The sequence below is a fragment of the Gymnodraco acuticeps genome, unplaced genomic scaffold (genome assembly GCF_902827175.1).
Source record: "Gymnodraco acuticeps unplaced genomic scaffold, fGymAcu1.1, whole genome shotgun sequence".
Classification (NCBI taxonomy): Eukaryota; Metazoa; Chordata; class Actinopteri; order Perciformes; family Bathydraconidae; genus Gymnodraco; species Gymnodraco acuticeps.
Window position 1 is genome coordinate 1 of NW_022990277.1, and position 13,970 is coordinate 13,970.

Sequence of the window (13,970 nt, forward strand, 5' to 3'; positions counted from 1 at the left end):
CTTTTTCCAAGTACAAGATCTGAGTACTTCTACTTTCACTCAAGTACAAGATCTGAGTACTTCTACTTTTACTCAAGTACAAGATCTGAGTACTTCTACTTTTACTCAAGTACAAGATCTGAGTACTTCTACTTTTACTCAAGTACAAGATCTGTGTACTTCTACTTTTACTCAAGAACGAGATCTGAGTACTTCTACTTTTACTCAAGTACAAGATCTGAGTACTTCTACTTTTACTCAAGTACAAGATCTGAGTACTTCTACTTTTACTCAAGTACAAGATCTGAGTACTTCTACTTTTACTCAAGTACAATATCTGAGTACTTCTACTTTTACTCAAGAACAAGATCTGAGTACTTCTACTTTTACTCAAGTACAAGATCTGAGTATTTCTACTTTTACTCAAGTACAATATCTGAGTACTTCTACTTTTACTCAAGTACAAGATCTGAGTACTTCTACTTTTACTGAAGAACAAGATCTGAGTACTTCTACTTTTACTCAAGTACAAGATCTGAGTACTTCTACTTTTACTCAAGTACAAGATCTGTGTACTTCTACTTTTACTCAAGAACGAGATCTGAGTACTTCTACTTTTACTCAAGTACAAGATCTGAGTATTTCTACTTTTACTCAAGTACAATATCTGAGTACTTCTACTTTTACTCAAGAACAAGATCTGAGTACTTCTACTTTTACTCAAGTACAATATCTGAGTACTTCCACTTCTAGTTTTAGGGCTCATTTCTGCAGATATTTATAGTTTGTATTTACTAACCATCACAACTTCCTCGTTCCAGGCAAGCCCCTCCTCCTCCAGCCTAAGCTCCACCCACTCTGCTCCCTCTCAGATGATAAACTCCGCCCCCTCCACCATCAGAGGTAATCAATACATATAAAATCTGTTTTAGACCCATGTATTTCTTAAGTTTTTACTTTAAATTGAATTATTTATTTATTTGGTTTGTTATTTTATCTTTTCTTGATTACCCTTTAACTCTTTTATGTATTTGTTTATTTGTTGTTTTTATGTTTGTTTATTTTTCAATAACAAATGTATTTTCTTAAGAAAAAAAAAATATATATATAATAATTTAGTTTCTGGGAGAAGGGATGGGATTAAATAAGTGTAAACTTCTTCCCACCACTTTTCAGATGTGTAACTAGGTAGGTCATTTGTTTATATATCATTTGTAAGTCAGTCATATTTTTGTTTATCAATTTGACACTTACAAGTTTGTACAGTATCATAATTCTCATGTTTCATTTCATTATTATTTTTTTAATTTTGTATTATCTGTTGGGAAAATCCTGAATGTCCTCTTCCAATGAGAGTAACATGATAACAAAGGTATCCCAACTGTAGCTGTGAACATGACAGGATGTGTGATTACCTAGAAGAGCATCAGGACTGTTTGAGGCATATGATAGCTCTGTGATTAACATGATGATCCAGCCTCTATGGAGAGAGACATCAAGCATGCTCATTTCTGACGTGGAGCTAATCTGAAGTAAACATTGAATACTGCTTTCTGTTCCTCCATCTTGTGACTGTGTAACTCCCTCTCTTGGATATCAGCATGTGAAGGACACTGTTCAGGAACTAGTTGATGCTCTGTATGTGATGACTCCTTCCATTCTGGAGAGGATCAGAAACACATGGATCCTGAGATTGAAGCTCAAGCCGGGGACGAGATGTTTCTAACAATTATTGTTTTACACGTTCAAAATAAATCAAATCTCTTGTGTCTGCAGTGGGCTCTCCTTCTCTTCCGGACAAATATCGACACAACCGAGAGATGTTGATGCTGCTGCCGCCTCACAGAGACCGGCCGAGCAGCGCCATGTACTCAAACATCGAGAACGGACAGGTAGGAGGCCAGAGAGTGACTTAATGATGCATTGAAGGTTTTTAAGTGTTAAATCATTATCTGAATCATACTCAACTCCTTTTTATGTCTGCTACTTGGAATACCTTAAATTACAATATTTGTATTTAAATATCTACGGTGTGTTTCAAGGACATTTAAAAAACCTTAAATCTTAACATGATTTATGTCTCTTCAGCCTACGAACCTCCAGAGGGCTTTGTTCCACCAGGTGATGATCGGACCGTGCAAACCCTGCAGCGACCCAAACCTCTCTGTGGCCGAGAAAGGTGAGAGGACCGTCAGAAAAACAGGAGGAGAAAGATATACAATTGGCATAAGTTGCATGAATTAGCATTAGTTAGCATATGCAGAGAATAGCTAAATAATGGCTTGGGCGATTTGGAACATTTTGGTGCTTTTTAAAAAAAGTATATTGAGGATGTTGAATTAATTTCATCTTTGAATCTGAGTTTTGAATCTTCTAAGACTTTCAAATCGACACAAAATGCAGTATACTCATCCCACCAGGGGTAAAAATACGGCCACTTTCTGGTTAAAACTAACATTTCTTTTTGCATTAGTTAGCATATGCAGACGATAGCTAAGAAATAGCTTGGCCGATTTGGACAATTTTGGTGTGTTTTTTTAGGTATATTGAGGATGTTGAATCAATTCAATCTATGAACGAGAGTTTTGAGTCTTCTAAGACTTTCAAATCAACACACAATTCAGCATAATTAGCCCACCAGGGGTACAAATATCAGAATCAGATTTAGAAACAGGTTTATTACCTAATAAAGGTTGACACCAGTGGTTGCGTTAACCGAACAAACAATAACGGAAAAATCTGAAAGCAGTCTGTCATTTTGACGGATTAGAACAAACTCGGAACAGCGCCAAAGTTTCCCCGCAGCGAGGCTCCGGTGTTATGCCGTGTTATGCATGCCCGCCAAAAAGGAAATGATATCGTTTCCAAACCTGACTTTGCAGAACAGATCATTGACATGTCTGGGAGAGTTTACGCTGCGCGTGCTCCCGCGAGGTGCAGTGAGCATGGGTAACACCGGTGCTAACAGTTCACGAGCGTGCGCCCCTCGTCAGAGTCGTGTACCGACCGACGGGTAGTAATGGATGTTGATGGAAATGTCGATCGATCCTGTCCGTCAAAATGACCGGCAGCGAAAAGGTCTAGCGCCACCTCTGGTTGACACGTGCGAGGAATTTGACTTGGTGTCATGGTGCATACATAAAAGTAAAAACACAGATAAGAGAACTATTTAACTTATAAGAAAACTATAATAACATAAAAAAACATTATAAATAATAAAAAATATAGTCAAATATAGCAGTTTTTACATATAAATAGACTGGAGTTAAATGGAATAAAATGTGGCAGTAATAAAAAAAGGAAACAAATATGGCGGCTTTCTGGTTACAACTAACATTCCGTTTTACCAAAGTTTGATGAAATAAATAATAATAATACATTTCATTTATAAAGCACACTTTAAAACAACGTCATCGCAACGTGCTTCACAATGCTATGAGGAGAAAATAATAAAACAAATAAAATAAAAAGTTATCGAAGGAGCATATTGAATAAAATATGAAATAAATAAATAGATGTTGATTCTCCTCCAGTCCTCACCACCCCCAGTAGCTGGAGTTTGGACAGCGGCACGAGAGACGTCCTCCCTTTCCTCTCGGCTCACGTTGGCGTCATGGCGCCTCCCGTTCCCCCCCGCAATCTGCCACATGGTACGACCCTCTCACTGTGTGTGTGTGTGTGTGTGTGTGTGTGTGTGTGTGTGTGTGTGTGTGTGTGTGTGTGTGTGTGTGTGTGTGTGTGTGTGTGTGTGTGTGTGTGTGTGTGTGTGTGTGTGTGTGTGTGTGTGTGTGTCACCTGCATGTTGTCTTGTTTGTTTGTATAAAATGTGATGTAAGTAGAAAGAAATACTGACATATTCCTGTAAATGCCTTAGTATGTATGAACTTAATAATTTTACAACTTTACAGAAGCGCTCCCACACATTGTATGTGATAGGCTAAGGGGCGGGACATCTCTAAGCAGTCGACCAATCACAACAGAGCCGGCCAGCTAACAAATCAGAGCAGACTGGGCTCTGGTTTCAGACAGAGGGTGAAAAGAGTTGCTGCAGCACAGGCAGTATGAGAACAATAAAGAGCTTTTTGAACATTAAAGCATGGAGACATGTAGAGACACTACATACTGATATACACCTGAACATCAGCAGGAGAGGACTCTTTAAAGTAGAGACACTACATACTGATATACACCTGAACATCATCAGGAGAGGACTCTTTAAAGTAGAGACACTACATACTGATATACACCTGAACATCAGCAGGAGAGGACTCTTTAAAGTAGAGACACTACATACTGATATACACCTGAACATCAGCAGGAGAGGACTCTTTAAAGTAGAGACACTACATACTGATATACACCTGAACATCAGCAGGAGAGGACTCTTTAAAGTAGAGACACTACATACTGATATACACCTGAACATCAGCAGGAGAGGACTCTTTAAAGTAGAGACACTACATACTGATATACACCTGAACATCAGCAGGAGAGGACTCTTTAAAGTAGAGACACTATATACTGATATACACCTGAACATCAGCAGGAGAGGACTCTTTAAAGTAGAGACACTACATACTGATATACACCTGAACATCAGCAGGAGAGGGACTCTTTAAAGTAGAGACACTACATACTGATATACACCTGAACATCAGCAGGAGAGGACTCTTTAAAGTAGAGACACTACATACTGATATACACCTGAACATCATCAGGAGAGGACTCTTTAAAGTAGAGACACTACATACTGATATACACCTGAACATCATCAGGAGAGGACTCTTTAAAGTAGAGACACTACATACTGATATACACCTGAACATCAGCAGGAGAGGACTCTTTAAAGTAGAGACACTACATACTGATATACACCTGAACATCAGCAGGAGAGGACTCTTTAAAGTAGAGACACTACATACTGATATACACCTGAACATCAGCAGGAGAGGACTCTTTAAAGTAGAGACACTACATACTGATATACACCTGAACATCAGCAGGAGAGGACTCTTTAAAGTAGAGACACTACATACTGATATACACCTGAACATCAGCAGGAGAGGACTCTTTAAAGTAGAGACACTATATACTGATATACACCTGAACCATCAGCAGGAGAGGACTCTTTAAAGTAGAGACACTACATACTGATATACACCTGAACATCAGCAGGAGAGGACTCTTTAAAGTAGAGACACTACATACTGATATACACCTGAACATCAGCAGGAGAGGACTCTTTAAAGTAGAGACACTACATACTGATATACACCTGAACATCAGCAGGAGAGGACTCTTTAAAGTAGAGACACTACATACTGATATACACCTGAACATCAGCAGGAGAGGACTCTTTAAAGTAGAGACACTACATACTGATATACACCTGAACATCAGCAGGAGAGGACTCTTTAAAGTAGAGACACTACATACTGATATACACCTGAACATCAGCAGGAGAGGACTCTTTAAAGTAGAGACACTACATACTGATATACACCTGAACATCAGCAGGAGAGGACTCTTTAAAGTAGAGACACTACATACTGATATACACCTGAACATCAGCAGGAGAGGACTCTTTAAAGTAGAGACACTACATACTGATATACACCTGAACATCAGCAGGAGAGGACTCTTTAAAGTAGAGACACTACATACTGATATACACCTGAACATCAGCAGGAGAGGACTCTTTAAAGTAGAGACACTACATACTGATATACACCTGAACATCAGCAGGAGAGGACTCTTTAAAGTAGAGACTCTACATACTGACATACACCTGAACATCAGCAGGAGAGGACTCTTTAAAGAAGAGACACTACATACTGATATACACCTGAACATCAGCAGGAGAGGACTCTTTAAAGTAGAGACACTACATACTGATATACACCTGAACATCAGCAGGAGAGGACTCTTTAAAGTAGAGACACTACATACTGATATACACCTGAACATCATCAGGAGAGGACTCTTTAAAGTAGAGACACTACATACTGATATACACCTGAACATCAGCAGGAGAGGACTCTTTAAAGAAGATACACTAAATACTGATATACACCTGAACATCAGCAGGAGAGGACTCTTTAAAGTAGAGACACTACATACTGATATACACCTGAACATCAGCAGGAGAGGACTCTTTAAAGTAGAGACACTACATACTGATATACACCTGAACATCAGCAGGAGAGGACTCTTTAAAGTAGAGATACTACATACTGATATACACCTGAACATCAGCAAGAGAGGACTCTTTAAAGAAGAGACACTAAATACTGATATACACCTGAACATCAGCAGGAGAGGACTCTTTAAAGTAGAGACACTACATAATGATATACACCTGAACATCATCAGGAGAGGACTCTTTAAAGAAGAGACACTAAATACTGATATACACCTGAACATCAGCAGGAGAGGACTCTTTAAAGTAGAGACACTACATACTGATATACACCTGAACATCAGCAGGAGAGGACTCTTTAAAATAGAGACACTACATACTGATATATACCTGAACATCAGCAGGAGAGGACTCTTTAAAGTAGAGACACTACATACTGATATACACCTGAACATCAGCAAGAGAGGACTCTTTAAAGAAGATACACTAAATACTGATATACACCTGAACATCAGCAGGAGAGGACTCTTTAAAGTAGAGACACTACATACTGATATACACCTGAACATCATCAGGAGAGGACTCTTTAAAGAAGAGACACTAAATACTGATATACACCTGAACATCAGCAGGAGATGACTCTTTAAAGTAGAGACACTACATACTGATATACACCTGAACATCAGCAGGAGAGGACTTTTAAAGTAGAGACACTACATACTGATATACACCTGAACATCACAGGAGAGGACTCTTTAAATAGAGACACTACTAATACTGATATACACCTGAACATCAGCAGGAGGACTCTTTAGTAGAAGACACTACATACTGATATACACGAACATCAGCAGGAGAGGACTCTTTAAAGTAGAGACACTACATACTGATATACACCTGAACATCAGCAGAGAGGACTCTTTAAAGAAGATACACTACATACTGATATACACCTGAACATCAGCAGGAGAGGACTCTTTAAAGTAGAGACACTACACACTGATATACACCTGAACATCAGCAGGAGAGGACTCTTTAAAGTAGAGACACTACACACTGATATACACCTGAACATCAGCAGGAGAGGACTCTTTAAAGTAGAGACACTACATACTGATATACACCTGAACATCAGCGAGAGGACTCTTTAAAGAAGAGACACTACGTACTGATATACACCTGAACATCAGCAGGAGAGGACTCTTTAAAGTAGAGACACTACATACTGATATACACCTGAACATCATCAGGAGAGGACTCTTTAAAGAAGAGACACTAAATACTGATATACACCTGAACATCAGCAGGAAAGGACTCTTTAAAGTAGAGACACTACATACTGATATACACCTGAACATCAGCAGGAGAGGACTCTTTAAAGTAGAGACACTACATACTGATATACACCTGAACATCAGCAAGAGAGGACTCTTTAAAGAAGAGACACTAAATACTGATATACACCTGAACATCAGCAGGAGAGGACTCTTTAAAGTAGAGACACTACATACTGATATACACCTGAACATCAGCAGGAGAGACATCTTAAGACACTACATACTGATCTACACCTGAACATCAGCAGGAGAGGACTCTTTAAAGTAGAGACACTACATACTGATATACACCTGAACATCGGCAGGAGAGGACTCTTTATAGTAGAGACACTACATACTGATATACACCTGAACATCAGCAGGAGAGGACTCTTTAAAGTAGAGACACTACATACTGATATACACCTGAACATCAGCAGGAGAGGACTATTTAAAGAAGAGACACTAAATACTGATATACACCTGAACATCAGCAGGAGAGGACTCTTTAAAGAAGATACACTAAATACTGATATACACGTGAACATCAGCAAGAAAGGACTCTTTAAAGAAGAGACACTACATACTGATATACACCTGAACATCAGCAGGAGAGGACTCTTTAAAGTAGAGACTCTACATACTGACATACACCTGAACATCAGCAGGAGAGGACTCTTTAAAGAAGAGACACTACATACTGATATACACCTGAACATCAGCAGGAGAGGACTCTTTAAAGTAGAGACACTACATACTGATATACACCTGAACATCAGCAGGAGAGGACTCTTTAAAGTAGAGACACTACATACTGATATACACCTGAACATCAGCAGGAGATGACTCTTTAAAGTAGAGACACTACATACTGATATACACCTGAACATCAGCAGGAGAGGACTCTTTAAAGTAGAGACACTACATACTGATATACACCTGAACATCAGCAGGAGAGGACTCTTTAAAGTAGAGACTCTACATACTGATACACACCTGAACATCAGCAGGAGAGGACTCTTTAAAGTAGAGACTCTACATACTGATACACACCTGAACATCAGCAGAATAGGGCCCTTTTAATATTGTATTTGTATAACACAAGATCAGAGTTATTTACAGTTTCTCAGCTCATTCTAAAGCTTTAAACAAAATGTAAAAACATATGAGTGTTTTATTTAAGCCGTGGACAGTCAAATGTATGTTTCCCTTTCCAGCACAATATAAATGTATTGTTGAGAGCTTGGAAAAGGATGAAAAAAGTTCCCCTTCACACACTTCCTCATTCACACACTCCCTCCTTCACAGACACTTTTCCTGCTGACTCTCTCTTCCCTTCCTCTCCGTCCCCCCGGTCTCTATTTCGGTCCACCCTCGACTGAATGAGACGTCCTATTTAAGTCGGAGGATGTAAATAAAGCTGCAAGATTCTCGACAGACTTCCCCTTTTCTCCGTCAGAAACAGGAAGTGTCGCAACTCTTGGAGGAAACATTTTTCACTCTAATGTTTATGAGCTGCTTGGATTTAGCAGCAGTTCATTGTTTGATTAAATCTACGGTGGCCGACAAATGCAAACGCGTAATGAAACCAAAAATGATTATATAACGACTGCTACTACTGCTCCTTTTATCTCATTTTCAGAGACACTTTAATGATAGTAGGGATAATTCAAACAGCTCTCATCACGAGGTACTTCAGATTAGTTTCACTACGTTAGAAACCTAGCCAAACTCACAATTCGAACGCAACCCATTACTCTTCCTCCTCCTCTTCTTCTTCTCTGGTTTGAGGTTGTCTCTCAGTCAGTCCTGCTGTGTCTCCCCCTGTAGGGCAACACCTGTCGATGCACTTTGACGCTTTCCACCACCAGGTCAGCGACCTTCCTCCAGCTCTCCCTGCGCGATCCTTAAGAAAGGTACCCTCCTCTTCTTCCTCTCCCTCCTCCACCTCTTCCTCCTCCTCCTCCTCCCCTTCACTCATGCTGTTGGTCTGGATGAATGTCTGTCTGTTAGTCTGCAACCCCCAAAGAAACGTTACTATTTGAGTGCATTTCTTTGTTTCCATTTCAGGTTGCAAGAAATGGGCTTTTTTTCTTTTGGTCAGATTTTGGATGCTGATACACTGATCAGCCAAAGTGGAAAACAGACACACTGTTAGCGTGTGCTGTTTCAAGTCCAGCATGTCCCTCTGAGTTTCTGTTTAATGCTCACAGCTCACAGTTCAATATATCAACGTTGACTTTAAAATAATCTGAGAGTTTTCAGATTGCAGTTTCTGAAGCAAAGAAATATGATATTCTTCTCCTTTATTGTACCGTCTGGTTTCCTGTCTGTGTTTTCTGGTTTTCCTCCTATTTTCTGATGTTTTTCTGTCTAGTTTTTTGTGCTTCTTTTCTATCCTCCCCATGGATATGAATATGATCATTAATTCCTATCACGCAGAAATATATACTAGCAACTGCAAAATCTGTTTTGTTAATGTATACATTTACCACTTTATATCACTACTGTTTATTCTAAGCAACAGTTTGTACATTTATTTTCATTTTCAGAGACACTTTCATGATAGTAGGGTGTCAGTATTAAGGTAAAACTTAAGGAGAAACGCACTGCAGTTTCAAAAAACATGCAAATAAAAACACACGTGCCATGCTTTGTGTTTTATAACTTATTAATTATCCCATCGAAGATATGAACTGGTTTCTGATTCTCACGCTCATTTTCTCCATTCTACACATTTCATCTACTAAATCCTGCCATTGTGCTTGAACTAAGTGATCCTCCTAATAACAATAACAACAATAATAATAAAGTATGTGTGCTGTTCTCTCTCTCTCCAGTCTCCCCTTCACCCTATACCTGCCTCGCCCACCAGTCCTCAGTCCGTCCTGGATGGCAGTAGCTCCACTCTGTCGGGCAGCGCCAGCTCTGGGGTCTCCTCCCTCAGCGAGAGTAACTTCGGCCCCCCGCCCTCCTCCTCCTGCGACCCCCCTATCGGCCCCCTAGATTCAGCCCCCATTAGCGCCGTGGACCCCGAGGACCTGGACTACCAACCCATCCGATTCAGTGGCTCCGAATCCGAAGTTGTGGGAGGAAACATCCAACAAGACCTCCAGAATATTCACTATTATCATCACTACATCCCCCATCTTCCGCCGCTTTACCACCTCCATCACGAGCCCCCCGCCCTGCCCCCTAAACCCTACCTCAGAGAGGGGTGCATCCCTGAAGAAGACACCCAAACACCGATGCCTCGCCCCATGCCGAGAAAAATCTCCCAGCCGATCATCGCTGCGACGAAAGAGGAGCAGGCGAAGGTGGCGTGGGAAACTGGGGTCAGCGAGGAGTAACGGGTGGGATCTAAATGTATAAACTTTTAATTCCAGAAGAAAGAATAAACTCAGAGTCGCTCTGATAACCAAACTAATGGAACATTTATATACTCGACTTTATCAGCTGAATCACTTTCACCAGACCCTCATGTTTCTTCCTGTCTGAGCACAATCAATGAATTCATCATCGTAATGTTGCACCTGTACCGGAAAGGCCACCATGGAGGGTTTGGAAATACCTTTTTTCGCCATAGAATCCCCCCTCGACGAATGATGTTGGTGTCAAATCATACATTTCTGATCACGTAGAAACCAAATTCAGACGTCAGGAATTACTCAGAAGCTTCTTCATACGACCTCTGAGACCATACCATCGAAACCATCTGCCAATGGAAAACTGGACCGCTAATAACGTTGCATCCTTACTGAAATTGCACAGACTCATGGGATTTCACTTTGACTCATAGGATTTTAATGTACATACTTTTTCCAGAAGCGGGAATAAACCAGGACTAACTCTCTCCGTATTTGAATACTCAACATCATCAGCAGAAACAACGTTTAACAATTCCTCATTAACTTTAAGATCCCCATTTATTTATCCCTGAGGGGAAATTAAATGTTTTTACATATTGCATCCTGTCTGAGCACAGTTAGCTTGATTTATTTTGTACTATTTAATCACTAAATCCATCGTAATAACGTTGCACCTGTACTGTAATTGCACAGACTGATGAGATTTCATTTTGACTCATAACATTATCATGGGGGGTCAAACACGCGTGATTTAAATTGACAAAACCTTTCCCAGAAGATAGATTACGTTAAGATACGTTAAGATACGACACGTTACTATTCAATACGTTACTATTCCATACGTTACAATTCCATACAATCCGTTACTAATCGATACGATACTTTTCGATACGATTCGATACAATTCGATACGTTACTATTCGATACGTTACTATTCGATACGTTACTATTCGATACGTTACTATTCGATACGTTAATATTCAATACGTTAATATTCGATACGTTACTATTCGATACGTTACTATTCGATACGTTAATATTCGATACGTTACTATTCGATACGTTACTATTCGATACGTTACTATTCGATACAATCCGTTACTAATCGATACGATACTTTTCGATACGATTCGAGACGTTACTATTCGATACGTTACTATTCGATACGTTACTATTCGATACGTTAATATTCGATACGTTACTATTCGATACGTTACCATTCGATACGTTAATATTTGATACGTTAGTATTCGATAAGTTACTATTCGATACGCTACTATTCGATACGTTACTATTCGATACGTTACTATTCGATACTTTACTATTCGATATGTTACTATTCAATACGGTAATATTCGATACGTTACTATTCGATACGTTACTATTTGATACGTTACTATTCGATATGTTACTATTCGAACGTTACTATTCGATACGTTAATATTCGATACGTTAATATTCGATACGTTACTATTCAATACGTTACTATTCGAACGTTACTATTCGATACGTTACTATTCGATATGTTACTATTCAATACTTTACGATTCCATACATTACTATCAGATTCGATTTGTTACTATTCGCTACGTTACTATTCGATACGTTACTATTCGAACGTTACTATTCGATACGTTACTATTCGATATGTTACTATTCGATATGTTACTATTCAATACTTTACGATTCCATAAGTTACTATCAGATTCGATTTGTTACTATTCGATACGTTACTATTCGATACGTTACTATTCGAACGTTACTATTCGATACGTTACTATTCGATATGTTACTATTCAATACTTTACGATTCCATAAGTTACTATCAGATTCGATTTGTTACTATTCGATAAGTTATTATTCGATATATTACTATTTGATACAATACGTAACAATACGATTCGAAACACTTAATTTTCCTCGTAAGGAAATATGTTTTGGACCCAAATCATAAACACTACACGGTACACGACAGAAGACATATTCACACATGACTACATGAACACAAATACACAGAATAACCCGGGAGATGCTCCGATAAACAAACTCAGCGGACATTTGAATAACTTTATCAGCAGAAACACCATTCACCAAACCGTCGTTGCATCCTGTCTGAGCAGTCTGCTTTATTTACTATTTAATCACTAAATCCATCATAATAATGTTCCACCTGTCCATCTCTTGTGATTTAATTTGAATTCATAACATTATCACGCAGAAGGTTAAAGATTTCATATAAAAATGAAGAATCATCCCGTGCTGTGACCTCGCTCTGAAGACAAGCAGGACTTTAACAAAGCAACAGAGCACCAAAACAAAAAGCAATTACAATTTAAACTTATTTTTACGTGTGCATTTTAGATTCTACACAAGCAGAGTGACGACCTCCCTGTAAACAAATAATTAATAATAATAAACACAAACAAACGACGGATTCTCCAACAAACGACCGGCGAAAAAGTATATATATTTTCCCAGAGGAACATCAAAGTATGTAGATAAATGTAACACAGTATATATAAGTATATAAATCTAATTTATATTTAATCGTAACACTTTTGACTGAAGGTGAAGTGTAGAAATATGCAAGATGAACGCCGTCCCGAGCCGAGGACGTGCACAAACACGCAGAAATAATTTAATTTAAACTTGAGGGTTTTATTTTTGACGAGGCGACGAAGGGAAGAGGATCAACAACGTTTTTAGAGAATAATAACTATAATAAATATACACTTTTTGCCATTTTTTAAAATAATGACTGTACATTTTTAAAGTGTTTTGTATGCATGTTCATTTATTAAGACTTTGAGCACTGGATGTCTTGATAGACGTGGAGTAAAACTACTGTGAACGAACATTTTATTTTATTTTTTGTTATGTTGGTATCTTAAAATGTGAAACTCTTTTCTTTTTAAGCCACCAGTTTAAATGATGTACATATTGTCCTCTGTTTAATCGCGCCTCTCCTTTGTGTTGGACACATTTAAAGGACCTTTTAAAGTTATATTACTTTAAAATATGTTAAAATATATTGCAGGGGATATCTTTCTTCTTCTTTTGTTGCAATTAATACAAGAACTGCAAATGTGGATCCTTCCGCCACTGAAAATAGTCCCCATGAAACCACAGGAAAATAATGATGTTTTTTTTATTTTTAAATATAATTAA

The 13,970-nt window shown here is 38.6% G+C and overlaps 1 protein-coding gene across 2 annotated transcripts; it reads left to right on the top strand.

The window, feature by feature from the left end:
- Positions 1-800: 800 nt before the first annotated feature.
- LOC117549646 (dedicator of cytokinesis protein 3-like) lies at positions 801-13,657 on the top strand (the record flags this gene model as incomplete). Of its 2 annotated transcripts, XM_034221702.1 has the most annotated exon segments (6): positions 801-882; positions 1,756-1,871; positions 2,068-2,158; positions 3,513-3,629; positions 9,265-9,350; positions 10,275-13,657. In XM_034221702.1, coding segments are annotated over 6 exon segments (1,002 nt in total), but the record flags the coding sequence as incomplete, so codon positions are not given.
- Between the last annotated feature and the right edge of the window lie 313 nt (positions 13,658-13,970).